General features: G+C 40.6%; 1 protein-coding gene across 1 annotated transcript in view; it reads right to left on the bottom strand.

The window, feature by feature from the left end:
* ppil2 (peptidylprolyl isomerase (cyclophilin)-like 2) overlaps positions 1 to 18,040 on the bottom strand; it is a 415,520-nt gene that overhangs the window by 292,516 nt on the left and 104,964 nt on the right. The window contains exon 7 of the mRNA XM_041202829.1: positions 10,235 to 10,326. Within this exon, the coding sequence (XP_041058763.1) occupies positions 10,235 to 10,326 (92 nt within the window). The remainder of the gene's footprint in view (positions 1 to 10,234; positions 10,327 to 18,040) is intronic.

Below are 18,040 nucleotides of genomic sequence, written 5' to 3'. Positions count from 1 at the left end.
AAAAAAAATCGATAATCTCTGCGCCCTGCCTCCTGTCACAGAAAATAATCTGCATGGCCATTCTGAACTCTAACCCTATTGAAAGTCTACTCTCCCTAGTAATAATTTGGCACAGCTCACAACCCAAGCCTATAATCAAACTTCCTGGTATTTTCACAATGAAGTCCTCTGGCTCATTTTACATAACACTGTCTAATCTATTGCTTCCAATGGATTGCACTGAAAACCTGAAACTTTTTTTTAAACTATTCATTCATAGGATGTGGGCTTTGCTGGTTGGGCCAGCATTTATTGCCCAACCCTAGTTGCCCTTGAGAAGGTGGTGGTGAGCTGCCTTCTTGAACCACTGCAGTTCATGAGGTGTAGGTACACTAACAGTGCTGTTAGGAAGGGAGTTCCAGGATTTTGACCCAGCGATAGTGAAGGAATGGCGATATATTTCCAAGTCAGGATGGTGAGTGACTTGGAGAGGAACTTCCAGGTGGTGGGTGTTCCCATCTATCTGCTGCCCTTATCCTTCTAGGTGGTAGTGGCCATGAGTTTGTAAGATGCTGTCGAAGGAGCCTTGGTGAATTCCTGCAGTGCATCTTGTAGATGGTTCATGCTGCTGCTACTATGCGTTGGTGGTGAAGGGAGTAAATGTTTGTAGATGTGGTGCCAATCAAGCGGACTGCTTTGTCCTGGATGGGGTCCAGCTTCATGAGTGCTGTGGGAGCTGCACTCATCCAGGCAAGTGGGGAGTCAGGAGGTGAGTTACTTGTGGCACTATTTCCAGCCTCTGAATTGCTCTTGTAGCCACAGTATTTATTTGGCTAGCCCAGTTCAGTTTCTGGTCAATGGTAACCTCCAGGATGTTGATAGTGGAGATTCAGTGATGGTAATGCCACTGAACATCAAGGGGAGTTGGTTGAATTTTCTCTTGTTGGAGATGGTCATTGCCTGACACTTGTGTGGCATGAATGTTACTTGCCACTTGTCAGCCCAAGCCTGGATATTGTCCAGGTCTTGCTTCATTTGAACATGAACTGCTTCAGTATCTGAGGAGTTGCGAATGGTGCCGAACATTATGCAATCGTCAGTGAACATCGCCACTTCTGATCTTATGATGGCAGGAAGGTCATTGATGAAGCAGCTGAAGATGGTTGGACCAAGGACACTATCCTGAAGAACTCCTGCAGTGACATCCTGGAGCTGAGATGACTGACCTCCAACAACTACAACCATCTTTCTTTGTGCTAGGTATGACTCCAACCAGCAAAGAGATTCCTCCTGATTCACACTGACTCCAGTTTTGCTAGGGCTCCTTGATGCCACACTTGGTCAAATGCTGCCTTGATGTCAAGGGCAGTCACTCTCATCTCACCTCGGGAGTTCAGCTCTTTTGTCCATGTTTGAACCAAGGCTGTAATGAGGTCAGGAGCTGAGTGGCTCTGGCGGAATTCAAACTGGGCATCAGTGAGCAGGTTATTGCTAAGCAAGTGCTGTTTGATAGCACTGTTGATGGCCCCTTCCATTACTTTACTGATGGGGCGGTAATTGGCCAGGTTGGATTTGTCCTTCTTTTTGTGTACAGGACATACCTGAGCAATTTTCCACATAGCTGGGTAGATGTCTGTGTGGTAGCTGTACTGAGCCAGCTTGGCTGGGGGCGCAGCAAGTTCTGGAGCTCAAGGTCTTCAGTACTATTACCGGAATATTGTCAGGGCCCATAGCCTTCGCAGTATCCAGTGCCTTCAGCTGTTTCTTGATAATCATGTGGAGTGAATCAAATTGGCCGAACACTGGCATCTGTGATGCTGGGGACCTCCAGAGGAGGCCAAGATGGATCATCCGCTCAGCACTTCTGGCTGAAGATAGTTGCGAATGCTTCAGCCTTATTTTTTGCACTGCTGTGCTGGGCTCCTCCATCATTGAGCATGTGGATACTGATGGGGCCTCCTCCTCCAGTGAGTTGTTTAATTGTCCACCACCATTCATGACTGGGTGCGGCAGGACTGCAGAGCTTAGATCTGATTGGTTGTGGGTTCGCTTCGCTCTGTCTTTCTCAGCTTGGCCAATGAGTGAGGACTGATTACCTTAACAAGTTATCATACTATTCACCTGATAATCACTGGCTGGAGGAGGGTATGGAGACTTAACTTAAGACTATTACAAGGACATTTAGTAAATAATAGCACTAGCAATTCTATGATATGCACAGGATTTGCCATTCCCGTGCAAACACAGTATGTTTAAATATTGCTGTAGAATAACACCTTAGTTCAAACCAAAGGATGCTAGCACAAAGTTTGCCATCTGTTACTGTCTAGCACAACATTTGTTGGCCTGTGGAAATATTGCAAACGCACAAACGCTATCACTACCACCAAAGGATCACTACTGTAGTTTATGTTGTCACATCAATACCTCAATGGGTCATTCAGACATAAAAGCACAGTCTAATATGTCACTTACAATGATGAGAGTTGTGAAGGGGTGGGGTAGGGGTGTGGAGAACAAATCATCTTCCAGCTATTTATTCCAAAGATTACGTCTGTTGATGTTTCCCAACATAGGTATAAATGGTGAGGAAACATACAGAAGCATGCAAACAGTGCTCTATTGTCCTGTAAGATACATAGAACAGTTTCCTAAAAATAACAACCTATTCCAAACAGAATTAAAAGATTTGTATAAAAATTGTGGATTTTAGTTCCATTATTTAGAATAGAACAAATATTCTAGATGCTTCTAAGACTGAATCTATTTTGCTTGAGTTAAGGAAGGGAGGAAGAGAGGGGCAGCTGTGTCATTAGAATTTGTTTCATATAGAGCTCCAAACAGTGAGGAGGAGGCAGACGAGCAAACGTGTTGGTAAATTTCAAAGGTGAGTACAAAAACAGTGTAGTGATACTGGGAGTCTCTATTGTAGACTGGGAAAAATATGATGCAATGGGTAGGGAAGGAGAGGAATTTCTGAAACGTAAGCAGAAGAAATTTCTCAATCAATATGTCTCCAGTTTAACAAGGAAGGAAGTAGCGTCAAATCCGGTTCTGAGAAATGAACAGGGCAAATGGAGTGTGTTCAAGTGGATCATCTTGCTAACAGTAACCACAAAATAATTCAGTTTAGAGCAACTATGGAAAGAAAAATATCAAAAGGCAAAAATACTCAAATGGGGAAAAGCTAATTTCAGTGATTTAGCAAGGGACCTTCCACAGGTAAATTGAATAAGGCAATTTCAGGGTAAAGCTGTAAAGGAGAAATGGAAGGCATTCAGGGAAGAAATAGTTCAGGTACAAACTAGGAATATTCCTTAAAAGGGAAAGGATTGAGCATTCAAAGCTAATGTGCCCTGGATAACAATGAAAATAAAAGTTAAAAACAAAACAGAAAAGGAGGCTAATGACTAATATCAGGAGCAAGAATCAGTAATAACCAGGAAGATTATGGAAAGTACAGGAGTGAAGTGAAAAAAGTGAATATGGGAGGCAAAGTGAGGTTAAGAGAACAGATAAGCAGGCAACAATAAATTAAACCCAAAGACATTTTACAAACATATAAAATGTAAGCAGTTAGCTAGGGAAAACTTTGGGCCTATTAAGGACCCAAAGGGAATTTTTTTACTGGAGCAGAAGGCACGGCTGAAGTATGAAATGAATACTTTGCATCTGTCTTCACAAAGGAGTATGAAGTAAAGGTTACACTAAAGAGGAGAGAGAAGGATAATAATAGAGAGAAGATGTACTAAAAAGATTAGCATAACTGAAAATTTGTAAGTCACCAGAATGGAATGCAGTCTAGGGTGCTGAGGCAATCATTATAATATTTCAAACATCGTTGTACACATGACCACTGCCAGAGAACTTAAGAGTTACTAATGTTGTATAAAGAGGGTTAAACCAGGAAACTATAAGCTAGTCAGTCTAATATCAGTGGTGTGCAAGTTATTGGAAACCATCGTCAAAGATGAAATATACTTTCACTGAAAAGGCATGGGCTAATCTAGGGAGGTCAGCATTGATTTGTTGTTGAAGGCAAATCACATCTGATTAGCCTGACTGAATTCTTTGAAGAAGTAACTGCCACAACTCACCAGGGATAGTGTGCTGTAATATCAAGCCCCACTGTTCCCCGAGCTGTGACAAATATGAAAAGTTTGACTAAACCACCAGATTGTCCCAATTCTATCTAATTGTTTAATTTAGGTTGACAGAAAATGAGCACCAGCTTTGTAAATTCATTAAGTATATAACTGTTTATTGAACAAATTGTCTTTAACTAATGGCAAAAGAAACAAATATTAACTGCTAACTTCTAACTCTATAACTTAAACTGTACCCCCCTACTTAAATCCACACACACAACACACACATGACACACAAATCATGTATTTTATGGGTGGGATAAAACAGCTCAATAGCATCAATTCCAAAGTACAGGATTCGATGGGTTGATTTTGATCAATGTCTTCCAAATTCCTTTAAGTTCTTGTTGATGACATGAGATGGTGTTCCAGCATTTTCAATATTTAGTTCACTGGTTGAGCATTTGCTTTTCAATATCTCTAAGTGGCTTTTCCCTTTGCCTCTAGATGGGGGTTTTCAGAGAGAGGGCAGGTTATAGAGATATGACGGGAAAAAGCCAGCTAGTTTTTATGGAGGAATTACTAGAATCTTCTACACACAGGAGCAAGAGATTTTAGGTTTTTTCTCTTTCAGGCTAGGAGCTATTCTGCCCACTGCCCTCACACAAAACCCTGGCCACCTGGTCGGGAGCCAATTAAAACGTTGTTGCCAGGCAGCTCCCTTGGTCCAGGACTCCTTTCCGACACCAGCCTGTCTTTAATGGCACACTCTGTTTCAGGCTGCAACATTGTACATATCTCTCATCTTGTTCCAGTGGACATGTTTTTCAAACTGCAGCCACTGCAATTCCAATCCACGGTCCAATAGAAAATGAAAAGACATGTTCTTTACAACAGTCCAACAGAAACAAAAACATACCAGAGAAGGTTGATCAAAGTGCTGCACTAGATGTTGTATGTATAGGCGTTCAGAAGGCATTCAACAAAGCGCCACACAAGAGACTTCTTAAAAAGATGGAATTAAGGGGAATGCAGGGGACATAAACACAAAACTGGCTCCGTGATAGGAAGCAAAGTGCCCTGGTAGATGGATTTTTTTCAGATTGGGAGGTGGTTTGTAATGGTATTCCAAAGCGTTTAGCTTTGGGTCCATTAATCTTTTAATAAACATCCTACACCATTATAAAATTTAAAGATGATAAGCAACTTGGCAAAGTAGCAGACAGTGTTGAGAATAGCTGTAGGCATGGCTGATGGAGCTCAATGTGGAGGAGTGTGAAGTGCTATATTTTGAGAGGACCAATGTGGAAAAACACTTTAAATAACACAACTTTAAAAAAGAATAGGTGAGCCTTAAAGATGACATGGAAGATCAATAAGGTGGGTAAAAAAAGCAGATGATTACTTGCATTTACAAATAGGGGCATAGAACATAAAAGCAAAAAGGCCATGCTGGAATTTGATAAAGCACTTATTAGACATGAACTGGAGTACTGTGGACAATTCTAGACTTCACACTCAGGGAAGATATAAAGACATTAGAAAGATTGCCGAGGAAGTTTACCAGATGTTACCAGGAATGAAGGACATCAATTATGAGGGGAGGTTGGAAAAGTTAAGACTGTTCTCCTTGGAACAGAGGAGATTAAGAAGTGACCTAACAGAGGTTTTTTCAAGATGAGAATGGTTTGGATAGAATGGATAGAGAAGAACTACTTCCTCTATTGACCCGAGTGGGTCAATAACCAGGAGTCATAGATTTAAAATAATCATTGACAAAAGATCCAGAGAGAAGTTGAAAGAGAAATTGTTTCACTCAGAGTGATGGGATGTGGAATTCTCTAATGGAAAGATGATGGAAGCTAATTCCATAAGTAATTTCAAAAGGAAGTTGTACAGTTTTTTGAGGGTGAACTTACAAGATAACATACAAAGCATAGGGTGTGGGACTAAGCACAACTCTTTCAAAGAGTCCAGCACAGGCACAGTGGGCTGAATTGCCTCCTTCTGTGCTATAAGTTCTATGATTCCATATCAATGAAATGCTAGACTGTTATATTAAACATGTGGTAACATTTTCAGAACAAAGAGTATGTGACTAATTTTTCAGCCCTTATCCTATCCTTTTCTGAAGGCAGTGATAATGCTAATGTCTAGCTCCACAAATACCTAACATAAGAACGTAAGAAATAGGGACAGAAGTAGACCCCTCGAGCTGCTCCACAATTCAATAAGATCGTGGCCGATCTGATTGTGGCCTTAATTCCATATCCTGTCTTACCACCATCCCCCATAACCCTCAATTCCTTTGTAGAGCAAAAATCTGTCTAACCCAGCCAGGAATACATTCAATAACTGATCCTCCACTGCTCTCTGGGGTAGGGAATTCCAAAGATTAACAACCCTGTAAGAGAAGAAATTCCTCCTCACCTCAGTCTTAAATGGGAGACACCCTTATTTTGAAACTGTGTCCCCTTGTTCTAGATTGCCCCATGAGGGAAATCATTCTCTCAGCATCTACCTTGTCAAGCCCCCTCAAAATCTTATATGTTTGAATAAGATCACTTCTCATTCTTCTAAACCCCAAAGAGCATAGGCCTGATCTCAGAATCCCAGAATTTTAACGGCACACAAAGAGGCAATTCGGCCCATCATGTCTGCACCAGCTCTCCAAATGAGCATTATGACTTAGTGCCATTGCCCTGCCTTTTCCCCGTACCCTTGCACATTGTTTCCATTTAAGTAATTATCTAATGCCCTCCTTAATGCCTCAACTAAACCTGCCTCCACCACACTTCCATGCACTGCATTCCAGACCCAAAAGATTTTCTCACATCACGCTTCTTTTGCAAATCACTTTAAATCTATGCCCTCTCGTTCTTAATCCTTTTACGAGTGGGAACAGCTTCTCCCTACCTAATCTGTCCAGCCCCCTCATAACTTTGAGCATCTCTATCAAATCTCATCTTAGCCTTCTTCACTCCAAAGATAACAGTCCTAATCTCTCAATCTATCCTCATAGCTGGAGTTTCTCATCCCTGAAACCATTCTTGTAAACCTCTTCTGCACTCTCCCCAATGTGTTCACATCCTTCCTATAATATGGTGCCCAGAAATGTACACAATATTCCAGCTGAGGTCTAACGAATGTCTTATATAAATTCAGCATAACTTCCCTGCTCTCGTACTCTATGCCCCTATTAATAAAGCCCAAAATAACAATATGTTTTATTAACTGCTCTCTCCACCTGTCCTGCCACCTTCAGTGATCTATGCACATATACACCCAAGTCTTTCTGCTCCTGCACCTCCTTCAAAATTTCATCCCTTATTTTTATATTGTCTGTCCATGTTCTTCCAACCAAAATGCATCACCTCACACTTCTCTGCATTGAACTTCATCGGCCATCTTTCTGCCCACTCCTCCAACCGTCCTCCTCGTAGTTCACGATACTCCCAGGCTTTGTATCATCCACAAACTTTGAAATTGTCCCCTGCGCACCAAGATCTAGATAATTAATATACTGATATAATTAATATCAGGAAAAGCAAGGGTCCCAATACAGGCCCCTGGGGAACGCTACTACAAACCTTCCTCTAGCCCAAAAAATATCCATTGACCATTACTCTCTGCTTCCTATTTTTCAGCCACTTTTGTATCCACGTTGCTACTGTCCCTTTTATTCTATGAGCAATAACTTTTCTCACAAGTCTGTTGTTGTGGCACTGGGTCTTTTGAAAGTCCACGTACACCATATCAACAGCATTACCCTCATCGACCTTTGCTGTTACCTCTCCAAAAAACTCCAGCAAGTCAGTTAAACATGATTTCCCCTTTAGAAATCCATGTTGGCTCTTTCTTATCAACCCATATTTTTCCATGTGGCTACTAATTCTATCCCGAATAATTGTTTCTAGAATCTTGCCCACACTGAAGTTAAAGTGACTGGTCTGTAATTGCTGGACTTTCCCTTACAAACTTTTTTGAACCAAGGCATAATGTTTGCAATTCTCCAGTCCTCTGGCACCACTCCTGAGTCTAGGGAAGACTGAAAGATTATGACCAATGCACCTGCAATTTCTACTCTCACTTCCTTCAATATCCTTAGATGCATCTCATCCGGTCCCGGTGCCTTGTCAACTTTAAGTACCGACAGTCTATTCAACACTTCTTCCTTATTAATTTTGAATATTTTTAGTGACAGGGTTTCCTCGTCTGTCACCATGGACTGGTAGCATCCACCTCCTTGGTAACGATGGATGCAAAGTATTCATTTAATACATCAGCCATGGCCGCTTCATCCATGTGTAAGTTCCCTTTTGGGTCCCTAATTGGCCCTACTCCTCCTTTTACCACCTTTTTACTATTTATATGCCAATTTGGGATTCCCCTTTATTTTGGCTGCCAGTCTTTTCTCATAATCCCTCTTTGTTTCTCTAAATGCTTTTTCACCTCCCCTCTGAACCTTCTGTATTCCCCTTGGTTCTCAATTGTATTTTCTACCTGACACCTGTCATAAACACACTATTTCTGCTTTATCTTATTTTCAATCTCCTTTTTCATCCAGGGAGCTCTATCGTCCTTTTCTATCATCATGCTAAAACATACAATACAATGATCACTGGCTCCTAAATATGCTCCCACTGACACTTTATCAACTTGACCTGCCTCATTTCCAAGAACCAGGTCCAACAGTGTGTCTTTTCTTGTTGGATTGGACACAAACTGCTGTAGAAAATTTTCGTGAATAAAATCTAGGGGGGTGGGGAGGTGGAAGTAACGGGTAGAACTGCGTTTATAGTATAAGTCTTTAAAAACGATAGCGTTAAGTTAGTGGTGCTTGCTTTGTTTAATTTCTTTTTGCATACAATAAAGTTTTTGTCTAAAAATGTGAAATCTTGAGGCATAGTTCTGAGAGTGAATTATTAGGTGTTCAGTTCAGATATCTCCGAACATTCATGGTCTCTGACAGGTTCAGAACGATACACACTGGCAGAGGAAACAAAAAGTACATGAAAAGAACAGATATGTGTCTACTGGCAAATAAACCATTCACAGCAAGCATCCCCACAAAGTGAGTTGCTATGAACACTATTAACTGAGCACTCGATAACTTCAAGGTCATTTTTTTTTAAACAAGCTGAAGTTATTTAAACCTTGTAAAAAATGTTAGGCAGCCTTTATTTTGAGTACTGTTACATTTCAAGATGCAAAAGGACAGCGATGTAGTAGAGAGGATTTAGAGAGTGACAAGGGTATTTTGGATCAAAAAATTTTGTAGTTCAGAATTACAAGCAACATTTTTACTGTGTGCATTCTTGTTACAGCAAATCAAAATGATAGAGATATTCTGTATATTCTCAAGGGAAAAATTGTGAGAAAACAGAAAAAAAACATGTACTGCATACAGGAAAGTTCTGAGGATCATTTATGATCATGTGTTGAGAGTTCAGTTGATTCACATTGAAAGAGAAATTAGGACGGGAATGAGATCGGTACAGATTCAGATCGTTAACCTTTACCATTCCACGGATATTGTTACTTATCTGGCTTGGGCAGCACAGTGGGTTATTGATACATTCACACATCATGTTGCCGCCTTTCCTAATACGATGCTTTTCTGTGCTTCTAAGATTGATCTAATCATATCAAGGGCAAAAGCATATCAGTTCCCAACTTTTGCTTGGTTGGAAGTTTTGAGTGTGTAGAAAGAAATGGAGTGATAAAGGGTTTAAACAATAAGAATTAGAGGACATAGGTGGAAATGCAAAATAAATCAAAAGTTAAAACAAAGAGGAAGAAGAAAATGGTCTAGAGAGAAAAGACAGAGCACAAGTGCTTAAAATTATATGTAATTGCTCCAAGTATTTAATTTTGTAGCTTAGGGTTGTTATTTAGCAATATTCAGTTTGACTATTACTGTAATATGAGTGCTTGTGAGAGCTGAAACTGTCTATGAAGTAGAGACAGTATAAGTGATAATTGAATTGTTCGCATAATCTGGATATACCCAGGTTATTCAGTTTAAATTTAAACTGGTTAATTGGCACAAATAGAAAACTGAAGATCAGATGAAAACCTCTCTCCAAACACAATCAATAAAAGAAGCCAACAGGCTGATTAGAGAAGTCATTTAGAACTGGTCCATCAAAGCAGGAGTTACCCACCTCAAATGAATAGACATTTCCAGTAGTCTTGACAGCCAATATGTGCGAGTTGTTTGTGAAGACAGAGTACATCACTGGACAGTGGTACTTTCCTAAAAAAAGCAAAATAGTCAACTGTAACTAGTCCCTTCTGATAACTGTACATGCTTTGAAAATCTTCCTTTACTCAAAGCAGTTGAACATAATTTCTAATGCACAATGTCCCCTCTCAGAGTTTGAATGCAGTTAAGAGCAATCAGGTGTAAATGAACAGCTACTGCAAATTCTACAGACAGATATTTTTCCAACAGTAAAAATCTACTGTAATCAGCAGGCACATCACCCCCTTCGAGTACAAACATGTTTCCATCTGTTCCTATTCAGATGAAGTTACATTGTTTCATAGTTTGCCATTGTGAGATTTGAACTCTTGATCTTGGGGTTACAAGCCCAGTACCATAAGCACTTGGCTATTTAGGCCAAGCCCCTTGAATGTGTAACTCTTTCGAGTACAAACACGTTTCCATCTGCTCCTATTCAGATGAAGTTACATTGTTTTATAGTTTGCCATTGTGAGATTTGAACTCTTGATAATCTTTTAAATAGCAATCTGATACTCTCACCTCCAAAGGCTGTGGAAGTTACATTGTTTCATAGTTTGCCATTGTGAGATTTGAACTCTTGATCTTGGGGTTATAAACCCAGTACCATAACCACTTGGCTATTTAGGCCAAGCAAAATCAATTTCAAAGCTGAACAACTGGGAAGAGAGTGACTGTGGATAATCGGCACTGTGCACCTTCATGTAACTCTTTCGAGTACAAACCCATTTCCATCTGTTTCAGATGAAGTTACATTGTTTCATAGTTTGCCATTGTGAGATTTGAACTCTTGATCTTGGGGTTACAAACCCAGTACCATAACCACTTAGCTATTTAGGCCAAGCTGTTAAGAACATGTAACTCTTTCGAGTACAAACCCGTTTCCATCTGTTTCAGATGAAGTTACATTGTTTCATAGTTTGCCATTGTGAGATTTGAACTCTTGATCTTGGGGTTACAAACCCAGTACCATAACTACTTGGCTATTTAGGCCAAGCAAGATGTAACTCTTTCGAGTACAAACCCATTTCCATCTGTTTCAGATGAAGTTACGTTGTTTCATAGTTTGACATTGTGAGATTTCAACTCTTGATCTTGGGGTTACAAACCCAGTACCATAACCACTTGGCTATTTAGGCCAAGCTGTTAAGAAGATGTAACTCTTTCGAGTACAAACCTGTTTCCATCTGTTTCAGATGAAGTTACATTGTTTGCCATTGTGAGATTTGAACTCTTGATCTTGGGGTTGCAAGCTCATTACCATAGCAACTTGGCTATTTAGGCTAAGCCTTTTTAGGGCTGATTCCCTTTGTAACTCTTTTGAGTACAAACACGTTTCCATCTGTTTCAGATGAAGTTACATTGTTTCATAGTTTGCCATTGTGAGATTTGAACTCTTGATACTCTTTTGAGTAAACCTGTTTCCATCTGTTTCAGATGAAGTTACATTGTTTCATAGTTTGCCATTGTGAGATTTGAACTCTTGATACTCTTTTGAGTAAACCTGTTTCCATCTGTTTCAGATGAATTTACATTGTTTCATAGTTTGCCATTGTGAGATTTGAACTCTTGATCTTGGGGTTACAAACCCAGTACCATAACCACTTGGCTATTTAGGCCAAGCTCCTTGGATGTTTAACTCTTTTGAGTACAAACCCATTTCCATCTGTTTCAGATGAGGTTACATTGTTTCATAGTTTGTCATTGTGAGATTTGAACTCTTGATCTTGGGGTTACAAACCCAGTACCATATCCACCTGGCTATTTAGGCCAAGCCCCTTGGATGTGTAAATGGACAAGGTACAAGGCATGAAACATTGGCCCAATGACTACTGCTCTGCCTCATCTAAGAATTATTTTCCCTCTTTTTAAGATTCTCTCTTGCACCTGCCTACAATTGCTGATAGCATAATTGAGTGAAGGACTGTTAGAACTCTATACTATTCTGTAATCAACAGTTAACTAGATGCATCACAGTGGCTAGAATAACTGGTCATCCAATTTTCTTTCCTGCTAAGAAGCCACTAGCTGCACATATTTTCCAAACTTTCCAACCTGAGTCATCTTATAATGGAATTTGTACCAGTTAGGGAAAATAAAGTTAGTGTGAGTTTTCAGCATGAAATGGAGTGAAAAACAGTGAAAAAATGTGCAAAACAAACTAAGAGGAAAGGCTGAACAGGTCGGGCCTGTATCCATTCAAGTTTAGAAGAATGAGAGGTGATCTTATTGAAATATATAAAATCCTGAAGGGACTTGACAGGGTGATGCTGAGATAATGTTTCCCCTGACAGGAGAGACTAGAACAAGGGACACAATTTAAAAATAAAGAGTCTCCCATTTAAGATGGAGAGAAAATTTCTTCTGAGGGTAGTTAGTCTGTGTAGGCAGGGACATGGAATATTTTTAAGGCTGTTAGATAGATTCTTAATTGACAAAGGTGTCAAAGGGCTGAATTTTATGAGGGTGGGAATTTTATTGCTTGTCCCTAGCATTACTGAAGTTGGTTTCAAACCGAAATTTTTTTTTAAAAGGCCGCTCTGCAGCAATAACATGTTGGGGGAGGCCTAAACGAGCAGAGTGGAACTTCAACCCCTCAGTAGAAAGAGGTCCCATCCTCAAGAGCAGCTAGCTAATTTGATTGGCTGGCAACTCTAGCAGTCCCAAAATCGCCAGAATTCAGTAATAAACACTGCCAAGACTGCAAACAGGCTTTGGGAAGAAGAGCAATGGATCCCGGACAAAGGTAAGCCCTGAGTTTTAAGGTGAGGAGGGATCGGGCACCTTAGGGAGGGGATCGGGTTTTGGAGGCCAGGTGGGAAGGCACAAAGTGGGTGCACCATCTTTGGGTGAGGGGTGCCTCCCATGCACACACGGCACCCAATGAAGGACATAGCCACCCCCCTTTCATTCCTGTCTTCTAACCATTTTGGTTAAAAAGATGGTCTGCCCACACCATATTATGGCGGGGCAGCATAACATTTGGGCCAATTGGCTTGTTAACAAGCTCAGGTTGGGGGTGGGCAGGAAGGTGGTAGGCTAGCCATTCGTCATATTTTACATGCCAAGCCACCTCCCCATACTGCCAAAAACATCCAGCCCAAAGGATATACTGGGTAGACAGGAAAGTAGAGCTGAGCCTCAATCAGATCAATCATGATATTATCAAATAGCAATGCTGGCCCAAGGGGCCGAATGGCCCTTTTAATTGTCCTGGTTTGGGCTGAAATAAATCCATAATTCCAAGGTGAAAAGTCAGCAATTTAAATTTCATCAACCTATGCTGATGACCCTGTGCAGAAAGAAAAATCCAAATGCTTACGTAGGGCTGCAGTATTAGATATGAAAGTCTAGCATTTTAAAAATAGCTAGCAAAATAAAATGCTTTCATAAGTGTCACTGAGACTTTCAAAGGTGTTTCCCCAAGGTCGCCCATGAGCAATGCGTTTGTTTGTGTGTCTTTATTTTCTTACCTGTAGAGTGAGAAATTCAATTTAAAATAACTCAGCAGCAAAGCCTTTTTACTTAAAGAAAAGGCTAGTTTATTTCATTTGTTACAGACAGGAGGTGGGGGGTGGGGGGTTTAATTTAAACAGCCCTGATTTCTCCCCTCACCAACCGTCTGTAAACAAAAAGGCGTTTTGATTTTGCTTTCCCCTTTTATAAGCTATGTCATCTTTCCTAACCCCTCCAATGAGTGAGATCCAATTTCTGTTAATAACCCCACAGCAAACTTGTGATAGGATGAACTCAGAGGGTTAGTTTAGTTGTAAACACTCAAACATGGGAGGAGGGTAGCAACATTGCCTCCTTTTCACTCATACAATAAAAAGACGGATAGAGAAAGAGAGATTTACAGGGCAAAGACCACAGAGAAGAATTATTGTTTCACATGAGTCCAGAATCATAGTCCAACGGTGTATTCCTTCAAAGGTTGGCAGGCTGAAATGATGTCCTTTTCCAGTAGTGCTGATTTCCATGAGATAGACACGCAGAGATGAATCCGTCTTGTCAGCTACGGTGCAGAAGCTCCAGTAGAAACAATGTGGATGAAGCCAGGCATTCAAACCTGGACAGAGCCCCTTTTCTGTGCTGCTGCTTGGTAGATAGAAAGATGAGTTTTGCAGTACAGCAAGACAGTATAACTGGTTCTCTCAGCTAGAGGTTCCTGTCACATGATTCCCATCTCTCCACACCATCTTTGACAAAGGATGTGTATTCTTCAGTTGGGTCTCCAAGATTAAATGTCCCAGCCATTAATAATTTGAAAGGAAGATTGCAGGACTCTTTGTCCTAGCAGACTGGTAGACTCTGGTTGGCAAGCCTGGATTCTGAAATGTAGATGGCCTTTGTATAGTGCCCTTTGAATTTGGTCTCTGTAGTTCACTGGGCTCATTAGCATCTCTTCATAGACAACGAGGCATAAGTTTTTGTGATACTGCCAAATAGCCCCTTTTGTTCAGGGTCCCAGACAGACATGGCTTCAGCCGCTCAGCCTTGCTATGCACACTATTACTCTGGAAGCCTCTTAAGGAAAGATAAAGTTACTAACATATACACAAACAAAGTTTCATTACAAATGAAGATAAAATGGTACTTATGAACTAAACTCATCCAATTTTTATATTTGGTACAGGCCTGATATTTTTGAAGTCGAGATGTTGCATTATCTGAAATGAAGATTTTGAAGTTGTAGGATTGTCTCTGCAACTGGCTTCCACTGTTGAACTGCCAGAGCTGCTTTAACAGGTGAGCTTTGTAGATGGAATCAGATTTACAGGGGGGAGAGAAGTTCCTTCCTTACTTAGATCGGAAAATAGAAAATGTCACTCCTTTATTCAAAAGGGGAGGGACTCAGAAAGCAGGAAACTATAGGCCAGTTAACTTAACATCTGTCATAGAGAAAATGTTGGAAGCTATTATTAAAGATGTTATGGCAGGGCACTTGGAAGAATTTAAGGCAATCAGGCAGAGTCAATATGGATTCTGAACGGGAAATCTATGTTTAGCCAATTTATTGGAGTTCTTTGTAGGAGTCACATGTGTTGTGGATGAAGGGGAACCAGAGGATGTACTGTACTTAGATTTCCAGAAGGCATTTAATAAGGTGCCACATCAAAGGTTATTGCAGAAAATAAAAGTTCATGGTGTAGGATGTAACATATTGGCAGGGATAGAAGATTGGCTAGCTAACAGGAAACAGAGGGTAGCCATAAATGGGTCATTTACTGGTTGATGGGTTGTAATGAGTGGTGTGCAACAGGGACAGTGCTGGGCCTCAACTTTTTACAATTTATAAAAGTGACTTGGATGAAGGGACAGAAGGTATGGTTATAAATTTGCTGATAACACAAAGATAGGTAAGAAAGTATATTGTAAAAAGGACATGAGGAGACTACAAGGGGACATAATGAGTCACCAAAGATCTGGTGAATGGAGTATATGTGGGAAAATGTGAAATTGTCCATTTTGGAAGGAAGATAAAAAAGATACTTATCAACTAAATGGCAAGATTGCAGAGCTCTGGGATGCAGAAGGATCTGTGTCCTAGCGCATGGATCACAAAAGGGTAACATGTATGTGCAGCAAGCAATTAGGAAGCTAAATGTTATCGTTTATTGCAAGGGGGATTGAATATAAAAAGAGGGAGGTCATGCTTCAGTTGTACAGGACGTTGCTAAGACCACATCTGGAGTACTGCATACCATATTGGTCTCCTTAATTTAAGGATGTAAATGCACTAGAAGTAGTTCAGAGGTTTATTAATGCCAAGAATGGGTGTGTTGTCTTATGAGGAAAGATTGGACAGGCTAGGCTTTATCTGCTGGAGTTTTAGTAAGAGGCAACTTGATTGAAATATAAGATCCTGAGGAGCCTTGACAGGGTGAATGTGAAGAGGATATCTGCTCTTCTGGAAGACACTAGAACTAGGGGGTCAGTGATTAGAAATAAGGGGGTCACCCATTTAGGACAGAGATTAGAAGAATTTTTTTCTCTCAGTGGCTAGTGTCTTTAGAACTCACTTCCTCAAAAGGCAATGGAGGTAGATTATTTTAATGTTTTCAAAGCAGAGATAGTTAGATTCTTGATAGACAAGGGGGTGAAGGGTTATCAGGGGTAGGTGGGAGGTTACAGTCAGATCAGCCAAAGGGATGAGTGACCTACTCCTGCTCCTAACTCACATGGTCATATGTTCTGCAGGCGTGGCACTTTTAGCTGCCTAGTTATTTTACAGCAGACCAGCAGCGCAGCTGTTTTTAAGATGCCTTTCTCTATCTCTCCCTGGATTAATGCTTCTTCAAGGTGATTCTCTGTGAATCTGTCTGCTTCCGGCCCTTGTCAACGTTTTTTGCAGGTAAGCCAAGATGGCCACTTTTATCATGTGAATTGTACAAAAATGCTGAGTCATTTTCCATATTCCATCAGTTATCCAACGTCTCCTCACCCACCCACCCCCCTCCGTAATGGTCAATGGTCAAAATGGTCAAGGTTATCACACCTTAGTGCCCCATCTGTGTTTGGAGGAAAAACCATCCAATGAGTTTCCGTTTACTTTTTTGAAACACTTATTGAATTTTAAAATTGTGTCTGAAGATGTCTGCTCTTTGGCTGAAGGGTTTCCTGTCCGAATCCACAAGGAGAAAGTTAGGTGACCCTCAGTCCACTTTGGAAACAGTTTTTAAGATTTTTAAAAAAAGGAACCTCTAAAAGAGTTTTCTAAAAATTTATATTTAATAACTAATATTCCTCTTCCCTTCAAGGAAAAGAATGGAATTTCCACTTTTTTCTTATGAAACAAAGGATAAAGGAAAAACATACACTCTGGATTTTTTTCTCACACAGACACACAGCTGGCTGATGCAATACGCTTTCCTATTACATTCTTTCTTTCCTAATATTTTCCAATTACGCTTCATCTGGCGGAGGTATTTGGCTGACAGTGTACAGAAGTTCAGGATTGATGATATTATCAGGCATAGGACTCTTAAAACAGTTCGGAAGGTTTAGAATTCATGCTGATTCCTAAAGTGATCAAATTTCACTGGGTTGTCTTGGTTACAAAGGCTTTAAATATGCTAATTGTTTCCCTGGCTGGAGAAAGGTGTTGTGAAGCTGTTAACCCTTTGTTGGCTACGTCCAAAATCTTGGTTACGTCCAAAATCTAAGCTCTGAAGAAGAGTCATATGGATTCAATGTTAACTCTGTTTCCCTCACTGCAAACTCAGACCTGCTGAGTTTTTCCTGCATTTTGTTTTATTCCAAAATCTAGGAGCTTGTTACTTCAGGTGTCTGCTCACTGAGAATTTGAATTTCTAGGGTAATGGAGGGTACATTTGTTTCAGATCCCTGGAAGGTATCAGCAACACCTGAACTTCCTTTTGGGCTGTTACAAGCATGGTTTGGCTTAAGGGGTACTGATTTCATCAGTGGGGTTACTGTGGGGATGGGTTGATCCCCACTCTGGCCCATGTCTTTTGGGACATCCCTGCTCACAGGTGGCTGGCTAGCTTATGCTGCCCTGCCCTGCAGCTCCTTCATTGGGTGAGGCAACTCCCTCACTATCTGTTTCTGTTTGTGAATGTCTCTGGTCCACCTCCAAATCTGGAAAGAAGATTTCTACGAGTCATGCTCCAGGCAAATCGTCAGCCTTTACCTTTCCTATTTGAATAATTTGACTTTCCTCAGGTTCTTTGACTAAGTCATCTCCCTTACGGTGTTTTTACCT

Source organism: Carcharodon carcharias, chromosome 13, assembly GCF_017639515.1.
Source record: "Carcharodon carcharias isolate sCarCar2 chromosome 13, sCarCar2.pri, whole genome shotgun sequence".
In the NCBI taxonomy this organism is placed as follows: domain Eukaryota; kingdom Metazoa; phylum Chordata; class Chondrichthyes; order Lamniformes; family Lamnidae; genus Carcharodon; species Carcharodon carcharias.
Note: the sequence above shows the minus strand (reverse complement) of the source record. Positions and strands in the feature narration are given on the sequence as shown.